This window comes from Oncorhynchus nerka, linkage group LG23 (assembly GCF_034236695.1).
Source record: "Oncorhynchus nerka isolate Pitt River linkage group LG23, Oner_Uvic_2.0, whole genome shotgun sequence".
In the NCBI taxonomy this organism is placed as follows: Eukaryota; Metazoa; Chordata; class Actinopteri; order Salmoniformes; family Salmonidae; genus Oncorhynchus; species Oncorhynchus nerka.
The window spans coordinates 30,929,504-30,954,065 of NC_088418.1; the positions used below are offsets into that span (position 1 = coordinate 30,929,504).

Here is a 24,562-nt window from a genome sequence, read left to right on the forward strand (position 1 = left end):
ACAGATACCCCAAAACTCTACTTAAGTAGTACTTTAAGTATTTCTACTTAAGTACTTCACACCACTGATAATCCATTGGTTCCTTTGGACCAGGCAAAACAGCACAGGTCTATTGTGTACTGTCTATGACCTAACTCACCTGGTAACGCGTGATTATGATTATACGCATTACCCCTACGGGGCAGCGAGTGATGATTAAGATGATTATAATGATGCATCGGTGACGGTCCATCCGTCTCCAGGTCGCTCTCTCCTCCATTGGGGAAGGTGGGGTCTTTGCAATAGCGCCCGGGGCTCGCTGGGGCGTCATCGGGATCCCCGTCCAGGAACACAGAGTCCGAGTGTCCCCCCGTAGAGAGGTGTGAGGTGGTGCGGGCCAGGAGGGAGGGGTAATGGGGGTTCCAGGGCCCATTGGAGATGGCACTGGCCCCCATGGGCAGAGTGGGGTACTGGCTGCGCCCCAGGGTGCTCACCGAGGAGTACATGCTTCTCGGGCCGCCCGCCATGGAGGGCTCGCTGTCCAATCCATGGTCTGTACTCTGAGGGGGTGGAGGAAGAGTTTGTGAGAGAGACAGAAAGACAGAGAGAGAGAGAGAGAGAGAGAGAGAGAGAGAGAGAGAGAGAGAGAGTGTGTGTGAGAAAGTAGATCTCAAGGAAACTTACTATTAGAGGAAGAAGAGGCAAAAGGGGAGAGGGAAGGGGCAGGAGGAGGGGGAACGATGGAGAACGGAAGGAAATGAGGGAAGAACAGGAGAGGTTGCAAGTAGAGGCTAAGTGATCGTTCCAAAGACAGACAGGACAGAAGAAAAGGGTAAATGGGAGGAAAAGGCAGAGGAAATAATTCAGAGAGGACAAAGTGAGTTGAGTACTGACCCTGTGTGAGTGGTGTCGTGAGGGGCCGTTGGGGCCCGAGTTCTCCGCTTGGGGTCTGAAGAAGTTGGGCTGGGGCACCAGGTACTCCTCAGCATCCAGCAGGTCTCTGATTTCGGCTCCCTCCTCCTCCAGTAGCATCCTGAAGAACTGACTGTCAACCGGACTGGACAAACTCATCTTGTCATCATTCTGGCGAGAGAGAAGGGAGGGAGGGAGAAAGAGGAGGTGGAGGGAGAGGAAGAAAGGAATGATTTAGGAAATTAAGTAAGCTGGTAATCAAACAGATGGTGAGGGTTTGGCTACATGTATTTGAACAAACAAACTCACATGCACACAGATTCCACTCATACTCATGTCAGACTGGCAAACAATATCCACACATCAAGCATGTCTACAAGCACGCACACACACAGCCACCCAGTCACAGACGGACAGACGGCAACATAGACAGAGACAACAACAGACACACACACCTGGATGACTACGTAGCGAGGTGGGTCTCGTGCCATGGCGCTGAACTCTGTCACCAGCTCCTTGAATTTAGGCCTGCTGTCTGGTTCAATCATCCAGCCTGTGTATCAAACGCAGACACAGTATAGTCTGAACTATAGTCTGAACTATACTATCAATTAAATACATGTAATTCGTGTTGAGCTTTAAAAAAGACTTGAATGGATGAGTCTTTTCCATTTATTTGGAGTATTGGCCTATGAGCTGTGTCAACAAACTTTGATTTTGGGGTGAACCCCCCCATTTTGTTTGTATGGAAGAAACGCTACAGTTCCTGTGCCACTTACACTTCACCATGATCATGTAGACGTCAATGGTGCAGATAAGGGGCTGGGGGAGCCTCTCGCCCCCCTCCAGCAGCTCTGGGATGTCTCGTGCCGGGATCAGGTCATAGGGCTTGGCCCCAAAGGTCATCAGCTCCCAAACAGTCACCCCTAATGAAATCGAGAGATACAGTTGCAGATACAGTTGCAGATAGAGATGGTTCCAAATGCTCCATCCAAAATTACAAAAACAGTATGGTGTACTATGGTATAAATGCTGTAGTGTTTTTGCAGACTTTACTGTAGTATTCACTTTAGTATTTTTGCTGACTGTTCTATACTGTAGTGTTTTTGCAGACATAAATGTAGTATTTACTACAGTGTTTTTGTTGTATTATCTTTTACATAGAGGTGGCTTTCTCCTTCAGGAGAAATACTAAAAGAGCACATTTTCCTTAACCTTTAGGTAGGTAGGACTAGGGTGTGAATGGATAGTTCAGAGCTTCTGCTCCCTATTTCTATTACCTGTAGGGAACACAATGTGGTCTATATTTGGCATGTAGGTTTATCACTTATGGGTGTCACAAATTGTGATTATGGGGGAGGGGAATTGGCAGTATGTATTCAAATTCAACAATTTAGCATTTACTATAGTTAAAAAAGTGTAGTGTTTTTGCAGACATTAGTGTAATTTTTACTACAGTGTATATTTGCAGATAATACTGTAGTAGTTACTGTAATATTCTACAGTATACTACAACATTCTATAGTAAGTACTACACATGATCGAGGGATACTACAGTGTGTATTATAGTATTCTACAGTAAGTACTGTAGTATTCTATAATAAACTGTTGTTTTGTCATGTGTGATATTATGGCAATAACAGTCTATTCAAACTAGAAGGTAGTCTTTGAATGTTTGGTGCCAACATGGCGGCCATTTAAATGTTATATCTCACACTCAGTTTGCTGACTTTATTCAGAGCTATAGATAAACAGTTGTGGGCACTAAAACCTGTGGTACAGGTTTTTGTAAACAAACTATTGCTATTCGATTCGATAGAGTGCCTTGTTGCATACGCATTATGGCAATTGAGTCTGAAATAACAGTTGACGTTGCCGTCTTAGTGAATATTTAAATGCTTAGTGCCATTATTTATATATTAAGTATGTGTATCAAGATGGGTTAGAAGTGTCTAGACTGACCGTAGCTCCACACATCACTCTGGTGGGTGAACTTCCTGTGGAGGATAGACTCCAACGCCATCCACTTAATAGGCACCTGAAGAGCACAAATACATCACATTGAGTGAGCTAAACATTAGGAACACCTTCCTGATATTGAGTTGCACACCATTTTGCCCTCAGAACAGTCTCAATTCGTCGGGGCCAACGGGATCCCCCAGTTTGTTATGTCAAGTTGGCTGGATGTCCTTTGGGAGGAGGACCATTCTTGATAAACATAGGAAACTGTTGAGCGTTAAAAAAACAGCAACGTTGCAGTTCTTGACACACTCAAAACGGTGCGCATGGCAACTACTACCATACCCCGTTCAAAGGCGCTTAAATATTTTGTCTTTCCCATTGCCTGGTTAAATAAAATACAAAACTTCACTATCTGATGGCACAAATATACAATCCATGACTCAATTGTCTCATGGCTTAAAATTCCTTGTTTAACCCGTCTCCTCCCCATCATCTATATTTATTTATTTTTAAACAGGGATTCACCATTGAGACCAGGGTCTCTTTCTCAAGGGAGCCCTGCACATACAATTCATAGACAAAATCTAATAAAAATCAGATCAGTACAAAAACAAACTAAATAATAGCACAACAAACAATCAAGAAAAACAGAATTATTCCTCCGCAAATAGTTCCCCAATTAATATTTTAAGTTGCCCAAGCGGCATCAGAGCATCCAATTGCAGTGTATTTTGCAGTTGGTTCCAGCAATGATGTGCATTAAAACTAAAAGCAGATTTACCTAATTCGGTAGAGACCTGAGACAGCTCGAGTGACCAAACCCTCTCATATATTTTTAAAACTTTAATAAACAAAGTTAGGTAAGTTGGAAGCTTGTGTAGTAGGGCTTTATAAACAAAAAGGGAGTGATAAATTGATCGACAGGACTTTAATGAGGACCAGCCCACCTTTTGATACATGACGCAGTGGTATTAAATATTAAGACTGCCACCAGTGATGAAATGAATGGCACTATAGTAAACGGCATACAAAGTTTAAGAGTGGTAGCTTCTGCAATCTGGTAAATGGTGTCACCATAATCATGAACTGGCAGGAAAGTTGACTATACCATTTTTAATTTAGGGAGAGGGAAGATCTATTTCTAAAAAAGCCCACTTTCAAATCTTAGCTTTTTAACTAACTCATCCATATTTGTTTTTTTTAAACATGAAGTATTTGTTCATCCAAATGCGCAGATTTGTAGGCGGGAACCTGATAAATGGGAGAATCATCTAGGGCTGGGTGATATGGCCAAAATTTCGTATCACTATATTTTTCAAATATTTTACAGTATTTGGCGTTATTTTAGGTTTTATGAATAATAAAGGTTTTAAATACATTTATGAGAAGTTCATGACCCTAGGGTGGAAACATACATTATAAGTGATTTCAATGGAGCTTTCTCTATTCTGAATGTTTTATACTGTTTAATCCAACTTCAAACCAAAATAACTTTCTGCATTTTCATACATTTCTGGATTTCCTGCACTTTGTTATTATTTCCACACAGTGCCCTACAGAGCTGCATAATATGGGCAAAAAAAATCTAGGCCTAGTTAATTGGTGAACTGTTGGAATCATGGAAATAGAATGATTCATCTAATTCTAAAGTTGGAATACAGTGGGCAGCACCTTGAATAAATTGTTGTTTGACATGACAATGAATGAATAAGCCATGGAGGAATTACTGACAGGGTAGAAACCAAAGTGTTGGTCAGTGTTTCCAGGGGACTCTCATTAGAGGTTACATTACATGTTTTCTTACCTCGTGTAGCTAGCTATTATATTCATGCTTTGTCTATTCTTCTCTGATTTGGTAGATACCATTGCACAAACAACCTGGCTGTGTGAGCTAGCTACGTTTGCGCTGACTCATTACATAATCTAACTAGCGATTAGCGGCTAACAATTTATTTGAGCTGGAACTTGCTAAGAAAAGAAAAACTCGCAGACAGTAGTTTGCAGACAGTAAGATACACAAACTAATAATGTAGTTATATATAATGATAGATAATAATGTAGTTAACGCTTGTAGAAAGCAGCCTCCTTGTCACCAACATCTTGCAGAATTAATGGTAAGAAAGTGCTAGTGACATCTTGGTTGAGCAACTGCTCTCTCCTTGAGTGACATGGGGCAGAGCTTGATGTGGGAAGCAGCAGGGGGAGAGGGAGAAAAGTAGCAAATGGAGTAAACCATTCAAAAACGGATATTACACGCGCCAGAGTTGCATGTCACATTTAACAAAACAAACATTGAAATACCATTATAGAAGGTAAAGTAAAAACACAAACTGGTTCCAGCCCTAGAACAATCCAATGAATACAAATGTATCCATCTGAAACATTCTTGCGAGAACTAGAAAGAACACCAGAGCTGCCAACTCTCACGCATTGGCCGTGAGACACATGCATTTGACCCTCTTTGCGCGCTCTTACGAAACACCTCGATTATCTCACGCATTGAAAAGTGCTTTTATTTTTCTAATTAGTCCATTATAGTAAGCGCATTAACTTTCAACTGTGCTCCAAATCGTTTTGAAATCGGAACATCTGCGCCTGCAATTTAACATCACGACCGGAACCTCTATCATTGTCCTACTTTGCCACAGCCCGGTGAACAGCAGATTATTGAAGCATATGATTGAAGCATATGTTTAGTCTAGTTATGTTAGGGATCAAGGGGATTGGATGCATGTTTTAAAGAAACACCCATCAAGGTTAGAGTGGAGCTGAATGGAGAGAGAGAACGTTATCCTCTGAGTTTATAAAACTGTAAAAATAGCAGCATGGAAGCGCTGTTTAATGTACAATGTCAAGAAAATGTAATTGCGGTTACTCCCACCCCTATTGCAGAACGCAGCCTTTTGTCAGCATGTCATCCACATTTTCTTTAGTCCCCTGGTTTGGTGATTGGCATTTAGGCTGTGACAAAGAAAAGGCAGCAGACAGAACTAGAGCATGTTTTTGCAGGGAAGTTTGGTAGGGTGACCCGATTTGTAACTATGAAAATCATATTGTCGAACAGGTTGTGAACTAAAAAGTGTCATTCTTTTTTGTTTAATTTTAGAGGGGGGGGGACATTTTTTTTTACATTGGGCAATAATGTAGGGTAATTACTCTGCTTGTCAACAAGAACACTACTGTTATTCCCCACAGTTATTTTATTATTCCACTTCTTCTTGATGAGATTTTTCCCAATTTTGCAGGTGTAATCACATATTTGAAATCTGATATGCATACTTGTGTCTTTGAAAATGTAATATATGAGGCTATGTATTTTTTCAGCCATTCATGGACAGTTTTGAATATGTCATACAAATAAGCATTGGATATTGAAAGCTCCGGGAATCCAAAAATATTTTTGACATTTTAGGGGGACCCACAACTCATTAACAAATCATATTTTGTACATGTAGAATAAGATGATGGCAAGGATCTTCAACTGGTCTGCATAAACCACCTGAATATTGATATTCATTAGACTTTTCTTGAAGGTTGGGTGATTTTGATTACAAGAACATTTTGGAACACCCAGCACTTGGGAAACATCAGGGGTGGCCAACCCTCCTGGAGAGCAAGCAGGATTTTCTTTCAGCCCTATTTTAAAAGAGATAGTTTACCCAAAATACAAAAGGATTGTGTCCTTACCTTAAAAGCAGTCCATGGACAAGGAGAATACAATTTATGATTTGGTTACACACTGCCATCAACTATTAATACGAGTATTTCCTGTGCAGAGCTTTAGTGTAGTGGGAACACTCCTCGGCACGTGTCACATACAGCTTTCCACCTGAGAACAGGGATCAATCCCTGCACCCAACCTTCCCAATGTTTCTCCCATTTTCCTGTCTCCCCATCTCATTTAATTACTGTCTGAAAAAGTGTCAAACCACCCCAAAAAAATATTAGCATACTCAAAGTAACAGTAGTCCTAAATACACCTGACATGTGGTAAAAAAAATCTATTACAAAAAAATCCGCTCTGGTCATTGGCCTAAGCCATGTCAGAATATGTAGAATTGCAGGAAATTGGCACAACTAGGGGCTGTGTCATTGGGCAATGAAATTCACATTGGCAGCCCTGCAACATGTATTTAGTCTTGCACGCATTAAATACAAGTTTTAAACCAACTAGGACTTTCTGTAAGGTAACAAGGTCAGATTTAACAGCCTGGATTTAACAGGTGACATCAATAAGGGATCATAAATTTCACCTGGATTCATCTGGTCAGTCTATGTCATGGAAAGTTCCTAATGTTTTGTACACTCAGTGTGTGTGTGTGTGTGTGTCTATATAAAAACACACACACAGCCATACCTTGCCTCCGTCAGCATGGTACTCTGTTTCGTCTATGTCCAACAGGCGAGCCAGGCCGAAGTCAGTGATCTTGACGTGGTTGGGGTTCTTTACCAGGACGTTACGTGCTGCCAGGTCCCTGTGCACAAGACGCACATCCTCCAGGTAGCTCATCCCCTAAACATACACACACAGACACAAAATAAGAAATTACACCCATAGCCATTATGATCCCATGCAGACGGACGAACGAATGAATGATGGACAGATCATATCTCTCGTAGCCTCACCTTCGCTATCTGCACACACCAATTGAGGAGGTACTGGGAGCCGATGTGGTCCTTGTTCTCTCGGACGTAGTCCAGCAGGCAGCCGTATGGCATGAGCTGGGTGACCAACTGAACTGTGGAGGTCAGGCAGATACCCAGCAGACGACACACATAGGGACTGGCCACACCGGCCATTACGTACGCCTCCTGTGTGTGTGTGTGTGTGTGTGTGTTAAAGAAAGAGAGAAAGAGCGAGAAAGACAGTGAGAGTCTGTGTGTAAGGATTCATTAAAAGAAGGATGGGTTGATACCAAAACTCACATCCAGGATCTCCTTGTTGGCCTTGGGCGAAGTGTTCTCCCGCAAAACCTTGATGGCCACCGGGATCTTCACATTCTCCCCATCAGGAGCCCACGCCCCCTGGAATGAGTATATTCACATTATAATTACGCTATAATAACATAGTAACTTTAGAAAAAGTTTGAATTTCAATAAACGATGTTGACAATCAATGTTATATTAAATTTCAAACTATTCGATTGGTATGAGGGTATCTTATAGACAACGCAAAGGCAGACAGACGCTTGCACACACACCTTGTAAACAGTGCCGAAGGCTCCTGAGCCCAGAACTCTTAGCTTCTTTAGCTCGGTCTCCTTGAGGATGCGCATCTGGGCCTGATTGGGCAGGGCTCCGCTGGGAGTCAGAGGCTCCACCAGCTACAGACAGAGAGAAGACATCATGTTTGCAGTTCAAACTAGAACTGCAATCACCGACTCTTTCACTTAGAACTGAAACTTTTATCACGCTTGTGTTACGACAAGACCTACAACATTGATAATGCCCTGGGAAACACTACTAACATTAACTACAGGGGTTATAGAAGAAAAATTGTCGGGGGCCAAGTTAACCTCCCCTTTCATGTATAAAAAAATAAAATAAACAAAAAAATGTTTTAAACGTACACGTATGAAACTTTTCAATGTATTAAAAAAAAAAAAAGACGAAGCCATATGAAGGAAATCCGTCGCAGTGACAGAACTTTAACCCCTGTAACTATAAGACAGACAGCTTATTAACATATTGTATGATCTTTACAAGTAGAAACCTACTGATATTACAAAGACATCATTTACAAGCTTCGCATGAATCATTTTCCAAATTCTGCCTTTTGAACAACAACCCCCCCCCCCCCCATGATGCTTCGCACCAGCCCCATGTGTCATGGCAGTGCCCACACCCACCTCATGCTCCTGGAGGATCCTCCTCAATGTCTCCTTCCTCTTGAGCTGTTTCTGTCGGCGTAGGTAGAACACCAGCAGACCCAATAGGATGAGGAAGAGCACCGCCCCGCCCACCGCAGCCGCGATCGAAGTGCCCGGCCTGGAAAGACAGAGAGCAACATTCACATTCATCAAGTACCTACTACTTTTACTAATGCTACTACACATTCATAAACCCTCTTGGCTTCCTTGTGAATATTTTGTGAATGCATTGAAGGAGGTGTAAGTAATCCTCGGAGCAACAGGACAACAGGCTCAAAGATGACACTGGAGAACTTCGGTTATAGAGCAGGAGAGATAAAAGATCACAATTTATTTTTACGACAGTTGGATAAGAGAGAATGGGAGAGAGTTGGATAGAGGGGAGAAACAGCACCAACGTGGTGGGTGTGGCTTGGAGAAAAAAGAAAAGTATTGACAAAGAAAGACAATGGGATATCAGTTAAGCATGAGCAGAGCATGACAGATATTTGTGATGGAAAACCTTACCCTGTTTTAGTATGGATGGGGCAGCCTCTTTCATCCTTCTGAGTGCACCTAAGAAAGAAAAAGCAGCATTAGCATTGTGCAGTTTTGGTGGTGGTGTGTGTGTGTTCACGCGGCTGTTTGTGTGTGTGTTCACGCACCTGTTTGTGTGTGTATATATATATCTCATGTCATATCGGTGTGTGTGTTTAAGTTGGTGTGTGTTTGCAGTCACATGCCCATTTGTGTGTGTGTGTGTTTGCGATCACATGCCTGTGTGTGCATGTTCACATGCCTGTGTGTTTGTGTGTGTATATGTCTCATGTTACATCTGTGTGTGTGTGTGTCTGTTTAAGTGTGTGTGTGTGTGTGTGTGTGTACACTCACGAGAGTGTGCAGTTGGTGTTGCAGGAGAGGCAGTGGCCCGTGGCATTGCTGTATTTCCACACAGTGTGCTGCTCCTCCTTCAACCCACTGGGACATTTCTCCACACACACCTCCCCATCCTGGTAGTGCAGGCAATCTGTACATTGGTGGGCCCCCTAGAGGTAAGACGAAAGAGAGAGCTTAGATTCACACACACAGTATTTAAAAACACATATATAGTCAAACGTTTTTGCCCCCTTCCTGATTTGATCTGTTTTTTTGCATATTTTTTTATATTGAATGTTAGCAGATCTTCAACCAAAACCTAATATTAGATCAAGCGAAACGGAGTTGACAAATAACCACATTTTTAAAAACGTATTTGATTTATTGAATTAAAGTTATGCAACACCTAATTCCCCTTTGTAAAAAAGGAATTGCCCCCTTACACTCAATAACTGTCTGTGCCACCTTTAGCGGCAATGACTGCAACCAAATGCTTCTTGAAGTTGTTAAACAGTCTCTCACATCAATGAGGAGGAATTTTGGCCCACTCTCGCATGCATAACTGCTTTAACTCAGCAACAATTGTGGGTTTTCAAGCATGAACTACTAGTTTCAAATCCTGCCACGACATTTGAATTGGTATTAAGCCATTCCAAAACTTGTCGCTTTTTAACCATTTTCATGTAGGCTAATTGTGTTTTGGATCATTGTCTTGCTGCATGACCCAGCTGCACTTCAGCTCACAGACGGATGACCTGACATTCTCCTGTAGAATTTTCTGATACAGAGCAGAATTAATGGTTCCTTCTGTTAAGGCAAGTCATCCAGGACCTGAGGCAGCAAAGCATCCCCAAACCATCACACAACCACCACCAAATCAAATTTTATTAGTCACATGCACCGAATAGAACAGTGAAATGCTTACTTACAAGCCCCTAACCAACAATGCCGTTTAAAAAATAAGAATAAGAAATAAAAGGAACAAGTAATTAAAGAGCAGCAGTAGAATAACAATAGCGAGACTATATACAGGGGGTACCGGGTTAGTCAAGGTAATATGTACAGTGGGGCAAAAAAGTATTTAGTCAGCCACCAATTGTGCAAGTTCTCCCACTTAAAAAGATGAGAGAGGCCTGTAATTTTCATCATAGGTACACTTCAACTATGACAGACAAAATGAAAAAAAAAGTAAAGAAAATAAGTATTTGGTCACCTACAAACAAGCAAGATTTCTGGCTCTCACAGACCTGTAACTTCTTCTTTAAGAGGCTCCTCTGTCCTCCACAGGATTTGTTACCTGTATTAATGGCACCTGTTTTAACTTGTTATCAGTATAAAAGACACCTGTCCACAACCTCAAACAGTCGCACTCCAAACTCCACTATGGCCAAGACCAAAGAGCTGTCAAAGGACACCAGAAACACAATTGTAGACCTGCACCAGGCTGGGAAGACTGAATCTGCAATAGGTAAGCAGCTTGGTTTGAAGAAATCAACTGTGGGAGCAATTATTAGGAAATGGAAGACATACAAGACCACTGATGGCTGACTAATTGGTGGCTGGTGGCTGACTAAATACTTTTTCCCCCACTGTACATGTAGGTAGAGTTATTAAAGTGACAATGCATAGAAAATAACAGAGTAGCAGCGGCGTAAAACAGGGGGTGGGCAATGCAGATAGTCTGGGTAACCATTTGATTAGATGTTCAGGAGTCTTATGGCTTGGGGTAGAAGCTGTTTAGAAGCCTCTTGGACCTAGACTTGGCGCTCCAGTACAGCTTGCCGCGCGGTAGCGCAGAGAACAGTCTATGACTAGGGTGGCTGGAGTCTGAACATTTTAGGGCCTTCCTCTGACACCGCCTGGTATAGAGGTCCTGGATGGCAGGAAGCGTAGCCCCAGTGATGTACTGGGCCATACGCACTACTCTCTGTAGTGCCTTGCAGTCGGAGGCCAAGTAGTTGCCATACCAGGTAGTGATGCAACCAGTCAGGATGCTCTACATGGTGCAGCTGTAGAACCTTTGGACTATGTTAGTTCGTTGGTGATGTGGACACCAAGGAACTTGAAGCTCTCAACCTGCTCCACTACAGCCCTGTCGATGAAAATGGAGGCGTGCTCGGTCCTCCTTTTCCTGTAGTCCACAATAATCTCCTTTGTCTTGATCACGTTGAGGGAGAGGTTGTTGTCCTGGCACCACACAGCCAGGTCTCTGACCTCCTCCCTATAGGCTGTCTCGTCGTTGTCGGTGATCAGGCCTACCACTATTGTGTCATCGGCAAAAACGCAATGATGGTGTTGTAGTCGTGCCTGGCCGTGCAGTTATGAGTGAACAGGGAGTACAGGAGGGGACTGAGCACGCACCCCTGAGGGGCCCCCGTGTTGAGGATCAGCATAGCGAATCTGTTGTTACCTGTCCACCTGGGGGCGGCCCGTCAAGAAGTCCAGGATCCAGTTGCAGAGGGAGATGTTTAGTCCCAGGGTCCTTAGCTTATTGATGAGCTTTGAGGGCACTATGGTGTTGAACACTGAGTTGTAGTCAATGAATAGTATTCTCACATAGGTTTTCCTTTTGTCCAGGTGGGAAAGGGCAGTGTGGAGTGCAATAGAGATTGCATCATCTGTGGATCTGTTGGGGCGGTATGCAAATTGAGGTGGGTCTAGGGTTTCTGGGATAATGGTGTTGATGTGAGCCATGACCAGCAAAGCACTTCATGGCTACAGACGTGAGTGCTACGGGTCGGTAGTCATTTAGGCAGGTTACCTTAGTGTTCTTGGGCACAAGGACTATGGTGGTCTGCTTAAAACATGTTGGTATTATAGACTCAGACAGGGAGATGTTGAAAATGTCAGTGAAGACACTTGGCAGTTGGTCACCGCATGCTCGGAGTAGATGTCCTGGTAATCCGTCTGGCCCTGCGGCCTTGTGAATATTGACCTGTTTAAAGGTCTTGCCCACATCGGCTGCGGAGAGCGTGATCACACAGTCATCCGGAACAGCTGGTGCGCTCATTGTTATTTGTCAAATGGAGGGCAAGGGAGACCTTGTACGCGTCTCTGCGCGTGGAGTAAAGGTGGTCTAGAGTTTTTGCTCCCTCTGGTTGCATATTTAACATGCTGATAGAAATTGCCGGGGATTAAAGTCCCCGGCAACAAGGAACGCCACCTCTGGATGAGCGTTTTCCTGTTTGCTTATGGTGGAATACAGCTTATTGAGTGCGGTCTTAGTGCCAGCATCGGTCTGTGGTGGTATGTAGACAGCTATGAAAAATACAGATAAACTCTCTAGGTAGATAGTATGGTCTACAGCTTATCATGAGATACTCTACCTCAGCCGAGCAAAACCTTGAGACTTCCTTAAATATCGTGCACCAGCTGTTGTTTACAAATATACATAGTCCGACCCCCCTTGTCTTACCAGACGCCACTGTTCTATCCTGCCGATACAGCATATAACCAGCCGGCTGTATGTTGATAATGTCATCGTTCAGACACGACTCCGTGAAGCATAATATATTAGTTTTTAATGTCCAGTTGCTAGTTTAATCTTCCTCGTAGGTCATCGATTTTTATGATTAGGTTTTGGTTGAAGATCTGATAACAATTCGGGATCAAAGCTATGCAAAAGTAGAGAAAATTAGAAAGGGGAAAAATACTTTTTCACAGCACTGTAAATGAAAACACGCACAAAAACTCATAAATGAAAATACACACAAACAGAGGGATATCGTCTACACACACACACAAACGTAACACAAACAGCCACTCATATACGAAAACACACGTCTTACCGGGCCTAGGCAGGAGGCAGAGCCATTGATGGGGCGACACTCTGAGTGACAGACGCCACAGACTCTCTCGGAGTTGTCGAAAAACTCCCTCGGGGAACTGCACCAAACACATCATCATCAGCATCATCATCAACATTGTCCTCATCACCATTGCTAGTCATTATCACTGTTATCATTAACATCACAATCATCAACATCATCGCCTTATCTACACATCCAAACAGTCCACACACTCTACCTGCATCAAGATGATATCAAGATGACCATTAAATCGTAGGTGGCTCTTTTAAGCTAGTTGTATCTTATTCTTGATACCATATCTTGTTTTGACTTATTTTTTCATGCTTATGCTAATATGGCAAGAATTTGCTAGCTAGCTAACCAAGAACTGTAGCGATGTATTTGAGACAACAAGTGCGTATTGTGCAAATTGTTTTGTGTTTTCAATAAACAAACATTTGGAGACAAAATATAGTTCACATGTTGTCAATAATCCTTTGAAACGAAGCCAACCCTGTCTGTTTTGCCCCAAAGTTGTACTCGCATCCGTTTTGTTGCTAGATGACCCACCAGTCTATACAGTGCCCTACTTTTGACAAGAGCTACATAATGCTGGGTTGTGTTCATAAGAAACCAAACAGAATGAAACAGACTGAAACAGGAAGGAACTACCAGGGCTGGATTTATCTTTTCTGTTGCAAAATGTTTAACATATTCCATTGTGTATCCTAATGAACAAAACACACACTTTCAACTCTTCACACACGCTGCTGCTACTCTGTTTATCTATCCGGATTGCCATGTCACTTTTACCCCAACTACATGTACATATTACCTCAATCACCTCAACTACCTCGCACCCACACACATTGACTTTGTACCGGTACTCCTTGTACACAGCCTTGAGTTACCATTTCCTTTTATTTTTGTGCAAATGTTCTTTTTAACTCTGCATTGTTGGGAAAGGGCTCATAAGTAAGCGTTTAATGGGAAAGATTACACCTGTTGTATTCAGGGTATGTGACTTCGATTTACTCTGTGTTGCATGACAACTTGGTCTCGCTTGTATTTAAAAAAAAACTTCATTCCGTTCTATTGAGAGATTGTGGCCAACGCTCATGCAGCAAATATAGCCGACACCCAAATATTGCGTGCGCAAGCGTTGCAAAATAAAATGTACACATACATGTTATTCAGTCATTTCATCCACACTGGTCGTACGCGTCAACGGGTGTCAGCGCAGCCAGGCGCTAAAACAGAACTTGGTTCTATCTGAGATGCTTGATGCGCTGCAAGTCCCGCCTCTCTTATCTACTCATTGGTTTTCAGGAGCATACAAGCATATAAGTAAAAAAAAATATTTATAAACGGCCCTTACAACGAGAGTTATTTTTGCGCGCGGTACCAGAATTCTATGCTGCTTTTCTACCAGTTGATTGTTGCATTTTGCTGCTATTATATTCACCCTCACTGCTTCATATTAGGCTTTATAAAACATAATTTTTTAACCTCTCAATCTCTTATCCTTTCTTCTTATAGCAAAGCAGCAAGTATCTGTAGTAAAGTAATCAAAAATGTATTTTATATTTGAGATTCTTTAAAGAAGCCACCCTTTGCCTTGATGACAGCTTTACACACTCTTGGCATTCTCTAAACCAGCTTCATGAACGGGATTGCTCAACGCCCTGATTTTCTAGCGTTAATAAATAGTCGGAGTACAGAAACACACAATTTTGTGTGACTCCAGGTCAAAATTCTACAAAAAAAAACAAAAAAAAAAAACACATGCATTTCAGGTAAATTAACAACCCAATGTTCATCTCCCAGGACAAATTGGCTCGACATGCACCCAAATTAATATACTTGGTTCACAGTTGGTTTAGATATTTTAACCTGTGTGTCATGATGGACAAAATCAACACGTGCGCGCTTGGCCAGTGTAGTCAGCATGTAATACTGTACAAGCTGCTTTGGTCTGGATCAACCAAAGGAACCAGAGGGCAGATTCAACAATAAAAGCTTTTCAATTGATTGACTAAATGCTTTAATCACTTGATCCAGTTGTCATTTCCACATTTGTATCGATTTGCTCTGACATACTGTGCACTCCCTACTCATTTTTGACCATCTCCATTTTGTGGAAGCAAAAGACGGCAATGTTTGCATTTCATGGCACAAAATATGCACCTTTTTCATGACATAGAGTTGTTACTAACGGCACCCCATACGTCTATCATCCCTGATAGATATTGCACTCCTCCACACACTCTTGACTTATTTTCCAGCCATAGGAGCCGGGAGAATGTGTGTGTACGTGCGTATGACAGATTGTTTGACCGTCTCTCACCCCTGATAGATGTCGCACTCCTCCACGCATTCCTTCCCACGCTGGAATTTCACACAGGCCACACACTGGCTGGGCCCTGGCCCCCAGCAGCCATTAGCACACAGCAGGTGACACATACGGCCCTCCACCACTAGGAGGAGAAGACAGGGAGAATTCAATTAGATTCAATCAACTTTACTGATCACCAAGGACACAGCTTTTTGTTCCACATGGAACATACTAACATTCACACATGAATGCACACACACACGCTGATGTTTCTTCCATCTCAACACACAACCACCATACACACATACACATCAACATAGACATCCACAAAATGTGCCTATTAGCATGCACGCGGTGCTGCTTGTTTTCATTCATGAAGGGTGCGCGCGTTATGCATACCACACTCCTGGGGGTCCTGGTTGGCATTGACGATTCGGTGGGGCCCCTGGGTGGGGTGCAGCAGGGTCCCCCAGGGCAGGTCCTGGGTGTAGCAGAGCTGGGAGTTGTTGTGGAGCAGGACCAGACCCCCACTGATGCTCCTGAGTGAACGCAGACCCAGAGAACGGATCTGTATTGACTGGACCCCCAGAGAGAACACTCCTCTAAAAGGAAAGAGAGGCGAGGTGGGAGCTCATTTATTCAGTTAGTAGTATGGGCGAAGGCACTTCGCTGTGAGCTAACGCACCGTGAGTCAAGTTATATTCTGCAGCGTGACCTATGCTGTAAGTTTAGTTTAACAGCAGGTTTAGTTACAGCGCGATACAAGCACCACACACGATGGGGGGGAAATCGGTATAGTATGAGAGCTCCCGTTATTTAGAACATTTAAATCTATTTTTGGGAGTGAAAAATGTTGGAGGAGAAAGTGGGGTTAAGAGGAGTTAGAAGGATGGTAGAAGAAGGGTAAAGACGGGAGGAGTGAAAGAGTAGATAGCTTGACAGAAACACAGAAAACGGAAAGCAAAAAACCCCATACCAGTAGCAATTGCACAGACGTCCATCCACAAACCTGCAATATTTACAATATCACCCTGCAGGCTCAGGCAGCTGTGCTAGGTAATCATTAGCTTTTATAACCCAAAGTTCAAGGGATCCTTGACCAGACAGACATGCATAGAACATGGACACATATAATGAGGACAAACGTAGACAGGCAGGCAGCAGGACAAAGAGAAAGCAAGACAGACAGGTAGATGGATATAATTAATATTGACTGGCAAGACAAACAGAAAAAAAGTATTATTATAGAAGACAGACTTCATGAAACATTAGTAGACCAAAACTAGTGGACAGACGGACTTGGCCGGCGGACTGACAACAGACATGATACTGTAATGACATGGCGGAGACGAACAGACCGATGGACAGTCCCACAGACTTACTTATAGAGCATCCTTCCTCGGATCACTTTCAGGTTCTCAAACACACTCAGGTTAGTCCAGTTGGCTGGCCACGCATCAATGTACAGATATCCTGTAGGGAACAGAAACACACACAAACAGGCATACAGAATCAATGCTTTCCCAAAAGAAAGTAACGAGTGTGTGCGTGTGTGTGTGTGTAAATGGCTGTGCGTGTGAGTGCATGTGTGAGGGTAAGTGTGTGTGTGCATGTGCATTCCGTTTATGTGCACATGCATGCATGTACGCATATATGCGTGAGTGTGTGCGTGCATATGTGTGTTAATGTGTACATGCATGTGTACGCGTGTGTTCAGTACCTGTGATCTCCACCAAATTCTTAAATGCATCCAGCTCACTAAGGGTCAGACCTGTCATGTTAGCCAATGGGTCGCTGGACAAAAGGAACACAGAGATCACACATGAGTGTGGTCAATATGGACATGAACAACACCTTAACAACTCAACATGTGACAGCAAATGTGAGGTGAGCTTTCAGGCATAAAATAGCTGCTGTGACATCACCCTGGAGGTTAATACTGCTACACAATAGCCACTTGCCCATTATTGTGTCATATCCGTGCGAGGCAGTGCGTGCTAGTGCCAGAAAGGTTTGAAGCGATTGCTTCACGTGAGGAAGGGTGAATGTGACAAGTTCTTCCATACTAGTAATTTACAGGGATAACTCCCTTGCTGAGTCTTTCTGGTGTTAGCAAACAATGGCTTGCATGGAGATGGCACAATAATGGGCAAGAGGCTCGGACCCGATTGCTGGATTGAGCTTGCCAGTAAACTGAAAACCTCGCCCAGGTTGAACCCAGGTTTTTAGTGGCTGTTGGTAACAGACAAATCCCCCTCTCTTAGTGGGCCAGATATAAGCTAGAAAAGAGACAGTAGAGCAGTTACCCTGTGAAGCTCTGTGGAAGGAAAGCCAGACTGCCATAGATCTTATTGCAGCCAGTGAACTGGGCCACGTTGGAGGAGCTCACCCAGGAGGAGCTCTGGAGATCACCCATGCCCAGCCCATAGCACACTGGAACACACATAGATACAGTCAGGGTGAATAAGCACACACGCAAATGTTAAAACACACACACCACCACCATCACCACCACAGTCATAACATAAGAGCACATACGAACTCAAAAACATACACACACAAACCTTTTGGACATTCCCCTTCACACTTCTCACACTTCTGTGTCTGTGTCTCCTTGCCATCAGGCTGGGTGATAATCACTTCCTGGTTCGCTTTAGGACACACCATGGTACAGGCCACCTCCATGGCTAGGTAGTTATCTATAGAAAGAGAGATGTTGATTTTAAAATATAATTGAGATATTTCTGTTTCTATATGTTTTCTTTGGCAATGTACAGTATGTGTCGCTACACTCGCCATGATAATAAAAGCCTTTTGAATTGACCTCAGACTTAATTGAGAGAGAGAGTGTGTGTTAAGAAGAAATAGGTGAGAGGGAGGGATAGAGAGACAATATAATTCCTGAAAGAGACAGAGAGAGAGAAACAGAGACGGACATAGAAAAAGGGACATTTATATATACAGGAAAGTAAGCCAAGCTTACAGGGACATGTCTTGACGCAGGTGGCCCCGAAGCTGAACTTCCTGTTGGGGTTGGGTTTGGACACGAAGGTGACCGGGTCGTAGATGGTGGGGGGCGGACAGTTGTCTTTACACGTCCCACTGTCGTTGAAGTGACGGCACGACTGTAAAACAGAGGCAGTTCTTTAGCAGTTTGTCCGAAGGAAATTAAAAAGGTAGGTTGTGCTGCAGTATTGGCAGAACAATTGCCGCAATGCGTATGTAACACACCACCGTATTTTCTCTTTGCACAACTGTAGGAACCAGTACAGTGGAAAATTTACACATCGGAGGCAAGAGTCAATACACATTATTTAAAATAAGACAGGGAGTTCCTGTGTGTGTGTGTGTGTGTGTGTGTCTGTCTGTCTGTAATGGCAGTATTCTCACCAAGCAGTCTGAGTCTTTGGGCCCAGTGCAGCCGGCAGCACACTGCATGTGGCAGCAGTCATTGGGATCAGGTCCCTTACAGCGCAGACACCCCGATGCACAGTGCACATGGGTCACTATACGGGGAGAGAGAAAGAGAGAAAGTGTATGAGAGAGAGACAGAGAGAGAGGCATAGACAGAATGGAGACAAAGACAAACAGATTGAGAGAAGAAATGATGGAAAGAGACAGACTCACGGGTCTGGCAGTCTTTCTCTGTCTCTCCCCAGCAGCTTCGCTTTACACAGGCAGGGGAGCACTTCGGACCTGGGACAAAAGACAAAACGGTCAACAACGCCTTGACAGACGGTCACCGATGTTGACCAAACATTGACCTCTGGAGACAGATTGTTGCAGAGACTGACCACACTTCAATCATAGCGATAGTTGACTGACAAATGGGATGTACAGTGCCTTCGGAACGTATTCAGACCCCTTGACTTTTTCAACATTTTGTTACGTTACAGAATTATTCTAAAATGTCGTATATCAAAAAAGTCCTCAGCAATCTACACACAATACCCCATAATGACAAAGTGAAAACAGGTAAAAAAAAATTAAAAAAAACACAAACACCTTATTTCCATAAGTATTCAGAAACTCGAAATTGAGTGCAAGTGCATGCTGTTTCCATTAGTCATCCTTGAGCTGTTTCGACAACTTGATTGGAGTCCACCTGCAGTAAATTCAATTGATTGGACATGATTTGGAAAGGCACACACCTGTCTATATAAGGTCCCACCAGTTGACAGTGCATGTCAGAGCAAAAACCAAGCCATGAGGTTGAAGAAATTGTCCGTAGAGCTCCGAGACAGGATTGTGTCGAAGCATTGAAGGTCTCCAAGAACACAGTGGCCTCCATCATACTTAAATGGAATAAGTTTGGAACCACCAAGAGTCTTCCTAGAGCTGGCCGCCTGGTCAAACCAAGCAATTGGGGGAGAAGGGCCTTGGTCAGGGAGGTGACCAAGAACCTGACGGTTACTCTGACAGAGCTTTAGAGTTCATCTAAGGAGATGCGAGAACCTTCCAGAAGGACAACCATCTCTGCAGCACTCCACCAACCAGGCCTTTATGGTAGAGCGGCCAGACGGAAGCCCCTCCTCAGTAAAAGGCACATGACAGGCCGCTATGAGGTTGCCAAAAGGCACCTAAAGACTCTCAGACCATGAGAAACAAGATTCTCTGGTCTGATGAAACCAAAATTCAAATCCTTGGCCTCAATGCCAAGCTTTACGTCTGGAGGAAACCCAGCACCATCCCTACAGTGAAGCATGCTGGTTGCAGCTTCATGCTGTGGAGGTGTTTTTCAGCAGCAGGGACTGGGAGACTAGTCAGGATCAAGGAAAAGATGAACGGCGCAAAGTACAGATAGTTCCTTGATGAAAACTTTCTCCAGAGCGCTCAGGACCTCAGAATGGGGGCGGAAGTTCACGTTCCAACAGGACAACAACCCGAAGCACACAGCCAAGACAACGCAGGAGTGGCTTCGGGACAAGTCTCCGAATGTCCTTGAGTGGCTCGGCCAGAGCCCGGACTTGAACCCGATCGAACATCTCTGGAGAGACCTGAAAATAACTGTGCAGCAACGTTCCCCATCCAACCTGACAGAGCTTGAGAGGATGCGCAAAGAAGAATTGGAAAAACTCCCCAAATACAGGTGTGCCAAGCCCAAGCCTCATACCCAAGAAGACTGGAGGCTGTAATTGCTGCCAAGGGTAAAGGGTCCGAATACCTATGCAAATGTGTTTTATTTTTGTATAAATTAGCAACAATTTCCAAAAAACGTTTTTTGCTTCGTCATTATGGAATATTGTGTAGATCAATAAGGGGGGAAAAAACAAATAATATATTTTAGAATAAGGCTGTAACCTAACAAAATATGGAAAAGGTAATGGGGTCTGAATATCTTCCGAAGGCACTTGTGTGTGTGTGTGTGTGTGTGTGTGTGTGTACACATGTCTGTGTGTGTGTACACGTCTGAGAGTACGTGTGCGTGTAAACTCCCATAACAGGAACACTCACAGTTGGGGGCCCGGGCCTGCAGGCGGAGCTGCTTGGCATGTGTGTTCTTTTCATCCAGTGTGTCCCTCCACTCCATGTGCTGGGGGTCTGGGAAACAGAGCTGGTGGTTTCCCCAAATATGCACTCCACCCAGCAGGATCTCTATGGGGTTAGGACAGGGAGAGAAGGGTCAGTTCAAAATGTTCACAGAGGAACTGACAAAAAAACCTAACAAGAGATTACATTCCTTGAAGTAATCACTGATGAGAAATGACGGGACAGGAAAAAGCCATGTGGTAAAGCCCTTGCATTCACCTGTTCCATCATGTCTAATTAGTTGTTACGACAAAGAAGGAAAGATGCACTTTTAAAGAATTAAAAAAGGGGCCGATAAGTATCCAATCCGTCCCTTCATTCAATTACAATTACATCCCTCCTGTATCCCAAAAAGACTTCCCTCTCACTCTCTGGCCCCTCCCTCACCTGTGAGACTGCGGAGGCGGAGCACCCTCAGGCCCACCCCTTCTTGAGGGAGGGTGTTATCCAGGACAGCCAGAGCATAGCTGGAGTTGTACAGCTGGCTTCCCCGGATGATGCGCAGGTTGTCCAGCGGCACCACACTCACAGACACACGGGCAATCAAGACGTAGCCCTGCACCTCCACGATACCCTGGAGAGGGGGAGGGAGGGAAGAAAGGGGGGAAAGGGAGGGATGTTAGCATTGATAACAGGTGAGGGAGAAGAAGAAGAAAAATCAGGCAAAGAAAACATACCTGTAGGAAGGAGAGGTCCGGCTTGCCCCGAAGATGTGTGATCTCTAGGTTGCCGTGCACCACCTGGCAGTCAGTGTAGAGCAGCCGCAGGGTCTCATAGTGGTTCTCCAGACTGGAGGGCAGGGCCATCTTCATGTCTGTGCCCAGGCACACTGACAACACGCACACACAAAATAGATATGTTAATACATGTTACCTTTAATTTAAAGAACAGGATCCTGAGTTGAAGCGCGGCTTTGTGTCAACCAGTGTTTCGGCGCATCGTGACGCCTTTGATTAAGCATTTGGGTAAATTGGTAATCAGGTGTGCCATTTCTGTTGCATGTGCCGAAAACAAATGGTGGTGTTTTATTGTCACATACACTGCAGGTGTATCAACAACTGACAATATACAGTACACCATATAGTACATGTCTTTTTTCACTTTAAGATTCACTATAGGTTTTTTCCTCCCTCTACCATAGCATGATGAATACAGTAATATGCATATTGTCTGTATAGTGTGCATATAGTGTGCACATTGACATAATTTCTTCCTAAAGACAGGAAAGAAAGAAGAACCTAGTCTTTCACACACACACATTAAATTACTTCCTCCCCAGATCCCTGGAAGACTCCCATAACACTTGTCAACCCTCCTTCCAGAAGTTCAATTCCACCCCCTCTCTCCCTCCTCCAGGGCTATCACTTTCCCTCGTTTTGGAGACAGCAAGCCGGACACTGGGTGACACAGGATACAGGGAAACAGGAAATGCAGAGAGAGAGAAGAAGATGATTTGGCCAATGGCTGAGCCTCTGCCAAGGGTCTCCAAAGTGCATGGCTTTGTCTCAAATGGCACCCTTTTCCTTACATAGTGCACTGCTTTTGACCAGGGCCCATCAAGTTTAAAGATTCAGGTTTTTAGTCGTTGTAGGTGCGGGATACTCATGGTATACACTGTCCAACTAAATGCTTACTTCGTTCTCAAACAATGCAAACAATAAGAAATAATCAAAGACATGAATATGAACAAGTAAATGTCAGTAGAATATAATAAATATTTTAGCTTAAGTGTAATACAGGAAGGCACAATTTAATATTTACTTGTGTATTGTCGAAGGGGGGGATGGGGTCAAGTGTATATATTGAGCAGTATAGTAAGAGTCTGGTAGCAGAAGTTGTGATGTTGTGTTTACTTGTGTATTTTAATGTATATATATAATATATATAGCATATATAAGAGTCTGGTATATGTGTGTGTGTGTGTGTGTGTGTAGCTTTAATGTATATATATATATGTGTGTGTGTGTGTGTGTGTGTGTGTGTGTGTGTGTGTGTGCGCTAAGGTGCAGAGAATCCGAGCAGTTGGTCAGACCTGTTCAGCAGTCTGATGGCTTGTGGATAGAAACTGTCTCTGAGCCTGTTGGTATCAGACCTCACGCCCGACTGTAACGGAGAGAACAGCTCGTGGCTGGGCTGTGTGGGGTCCTCGATGATGCTGCGTGCCTTCCCCGGGTACCGTTTTGAGTAGATATCCTGGATGGGTGAGCGCATGGTCCCAGTGATATACTGGGCCGTCTTCAACTCCCGCTGGAGAGCCTTGCGGTTGTGGAAAGAGCAATTCCCGTGTTATGATGCAACGAGTCAGGACACTCTCTATGGTGCAGCGGTAGTATTTTGAGAGGATACGGGGCGGCATGCCAAATTTCTTCAGCCGCCTTAGAAAGTAGTGACGCTATTGCGCCCTCTTGACAAAAGTGGTGGTGTTGGTGGTCCATGACAAGTCCTCGATGTGAACGCCGAAGAACTTCAAACTCTCTACTGCAGTCCCGTTTATGTGGATCGGGGCATGTTCCCTCCTCTGCTTTCTGAGGTCAACAATCAAGTCCTTTGTTTTGCTGACATGGAGGGAGTTGTTGTCGTGACACCACAATGGCCGTTCACTTACCTCCTCCCATATAGGCTGACTCATCATTGTTGGTTATGAGTCCTACAACCGTGGTGTTGTCAGCTAACTTGATGATAGAGTTGGTGTTGTGCAAAGCCAAGCAGTCGTGTGTGAACAGGGAGTACAGCAGAGGACTGAGAAAACACCCCAGGGGGGCCCCTGTGTTAAGAGTCAGAATGGAGGAGGTGTTGTTGCCAGTTCTCACAGCCTGTGGTTTGCCCATCAGGAAGTCCAGGATCCAGTAGCAGAGAGTGGTGTCCAGACCAAACTGAAATCAATGAACAGCATTCTCACATAGGGGTTCCTCTTTTACAAATGGGTTGAGGCAGTGTGTACAGTGATGGAAATGGTATATTCCGTGGATCTGTTGGAGCGGGAAGGAAATTGGAGTGGGTCCAGTGTGCCTGGCATGCTGACCTTGATGTGGGCCACGACCAGGCTCTCAAAGCACTTCATGATGACGGAGGTGAGCGCGATGGGGCGATAGTCTTTTGGCATGTCACCTTGTTTTTCTTGGGCACTGGCACGATAGTGGTCTCCTTAAAGCATGTGGGACTACAGCCTGGGACAGGTTGAAGATGTCCGAGAAGATGCCCATAGGGCTCTGGTAAAAAAAGTAGTGCACTATATAGGCAATGTAGTGGGACGCAGCCAAAGAGATACGAGTCGTTATCGCGCCTGTAGTACTGTATCGTGTACGAACTCTTATCACATGCTATGTGACGTG

General features: G+C 44.0%; 1 protein-coding gene across 2 annotated transcripts in view; it reads right to left on the minus strand.

The window, feature by feature from the left end:
- erbb2 (erb-b2 receptor tyrosine kinase 2) overlaps positions 1 to 24,562 on the minus strand; it is a 40,032-nt gene that overhangs the window by 4,122 nt on the left and 11,348 nt on the right. For both annotated transcript variants that reach the window (XM_029629695.2, XM_029629694.2), the window contains exons 2-26: positions 21,908 to 22,059; positions 21,618 to 21,804; positions 21,156 to 21,296; positions 19,329 to 19,397; positions 19,092 to 19,207; positions 18,685 to 18,826; positions 18,266 to 18,400; positions 18,008 to 18,134; positions 17,422 to 17,495; positions 17,084 to 17,174; positions 16,101 to 16,303; positions 15,714 to 15,843; positions 13,367 to 13,463; positions 9,594 to 9,748; positions 9,231 to 9,278; positions 8,703 to 8,841; positions 8,055 to 8,177; positions 7,780 to 7,878; positions 7,480 to 7,665; positions 7,211 to 7,366; positions 2,854 to 2,929; positions 1,671 to 1,817; positions 1,347 to 1,444; positions 874 to 1,062; positions 140 to 539 (exon numbers count right to left, since the gene is read on the minus strand). In XM_029629695.2, the coding sequence (XP_029485555.1) occupies positions 140 to 539; positions 874 to 1,062; positions 1,347 to 1,444; positions 1,671 to 1,817; positions 2,854 to 2,929; positions 7,211 to 7,366; positions 7,480 to 7,665; positions 7,780 to 7,878; positions 8,055 to 8,177; positions 8,703 to 8,841; positions 9,231 to 9,278; positions 9,594 to 9,748; positions 13,367 to 13,463; positions 15,714 to 15,843; positions 16,101 to 16,303; positions 17,084 to 17,174; positions 17,422 to 17,495; positions 18,008 to 18,134; positions 18,266 to 18,400; positions 18,685 to 18,826; positions 19,092 to 19,207; positions 19,329 to 19,397; positions 21,156 to 21,296; positions 21,618 to 21,804; positions 21,908 to 22,059 (3,480 nt within the window). The remainder of the gene's footprint in view (positions 1 to 139; positions 540 to 873; positions 1,063 to 1,346; positions 1,445 to 1,670; positions 1,818 to 2,853; positions 2,930 to 7,210; positions 7,367 to 7,479; positions 7,666 to 7,779; positions 7,879 to 8,054; positions 8,178 to 8,702; positions 8,842 to 9,230; positions 9,279 to 9,593; positions 9,749 to 13,366; positions 13,464 to 15,713; positions 15,844 to 16,100; positions 16,304 to 17,083; positions 17,175 to 17,421; positions 17,496 to 18,007; positions 18,135 to 18,265; positions 18,401 to 18,684; positions 18,827 to 19,091; positions 19,208 to 19,328; positions 19,398 to 21,155; positions 21,297 to 21,617; positions 21,805 to 21,907; positions 22,060 to 24,562) is intronic.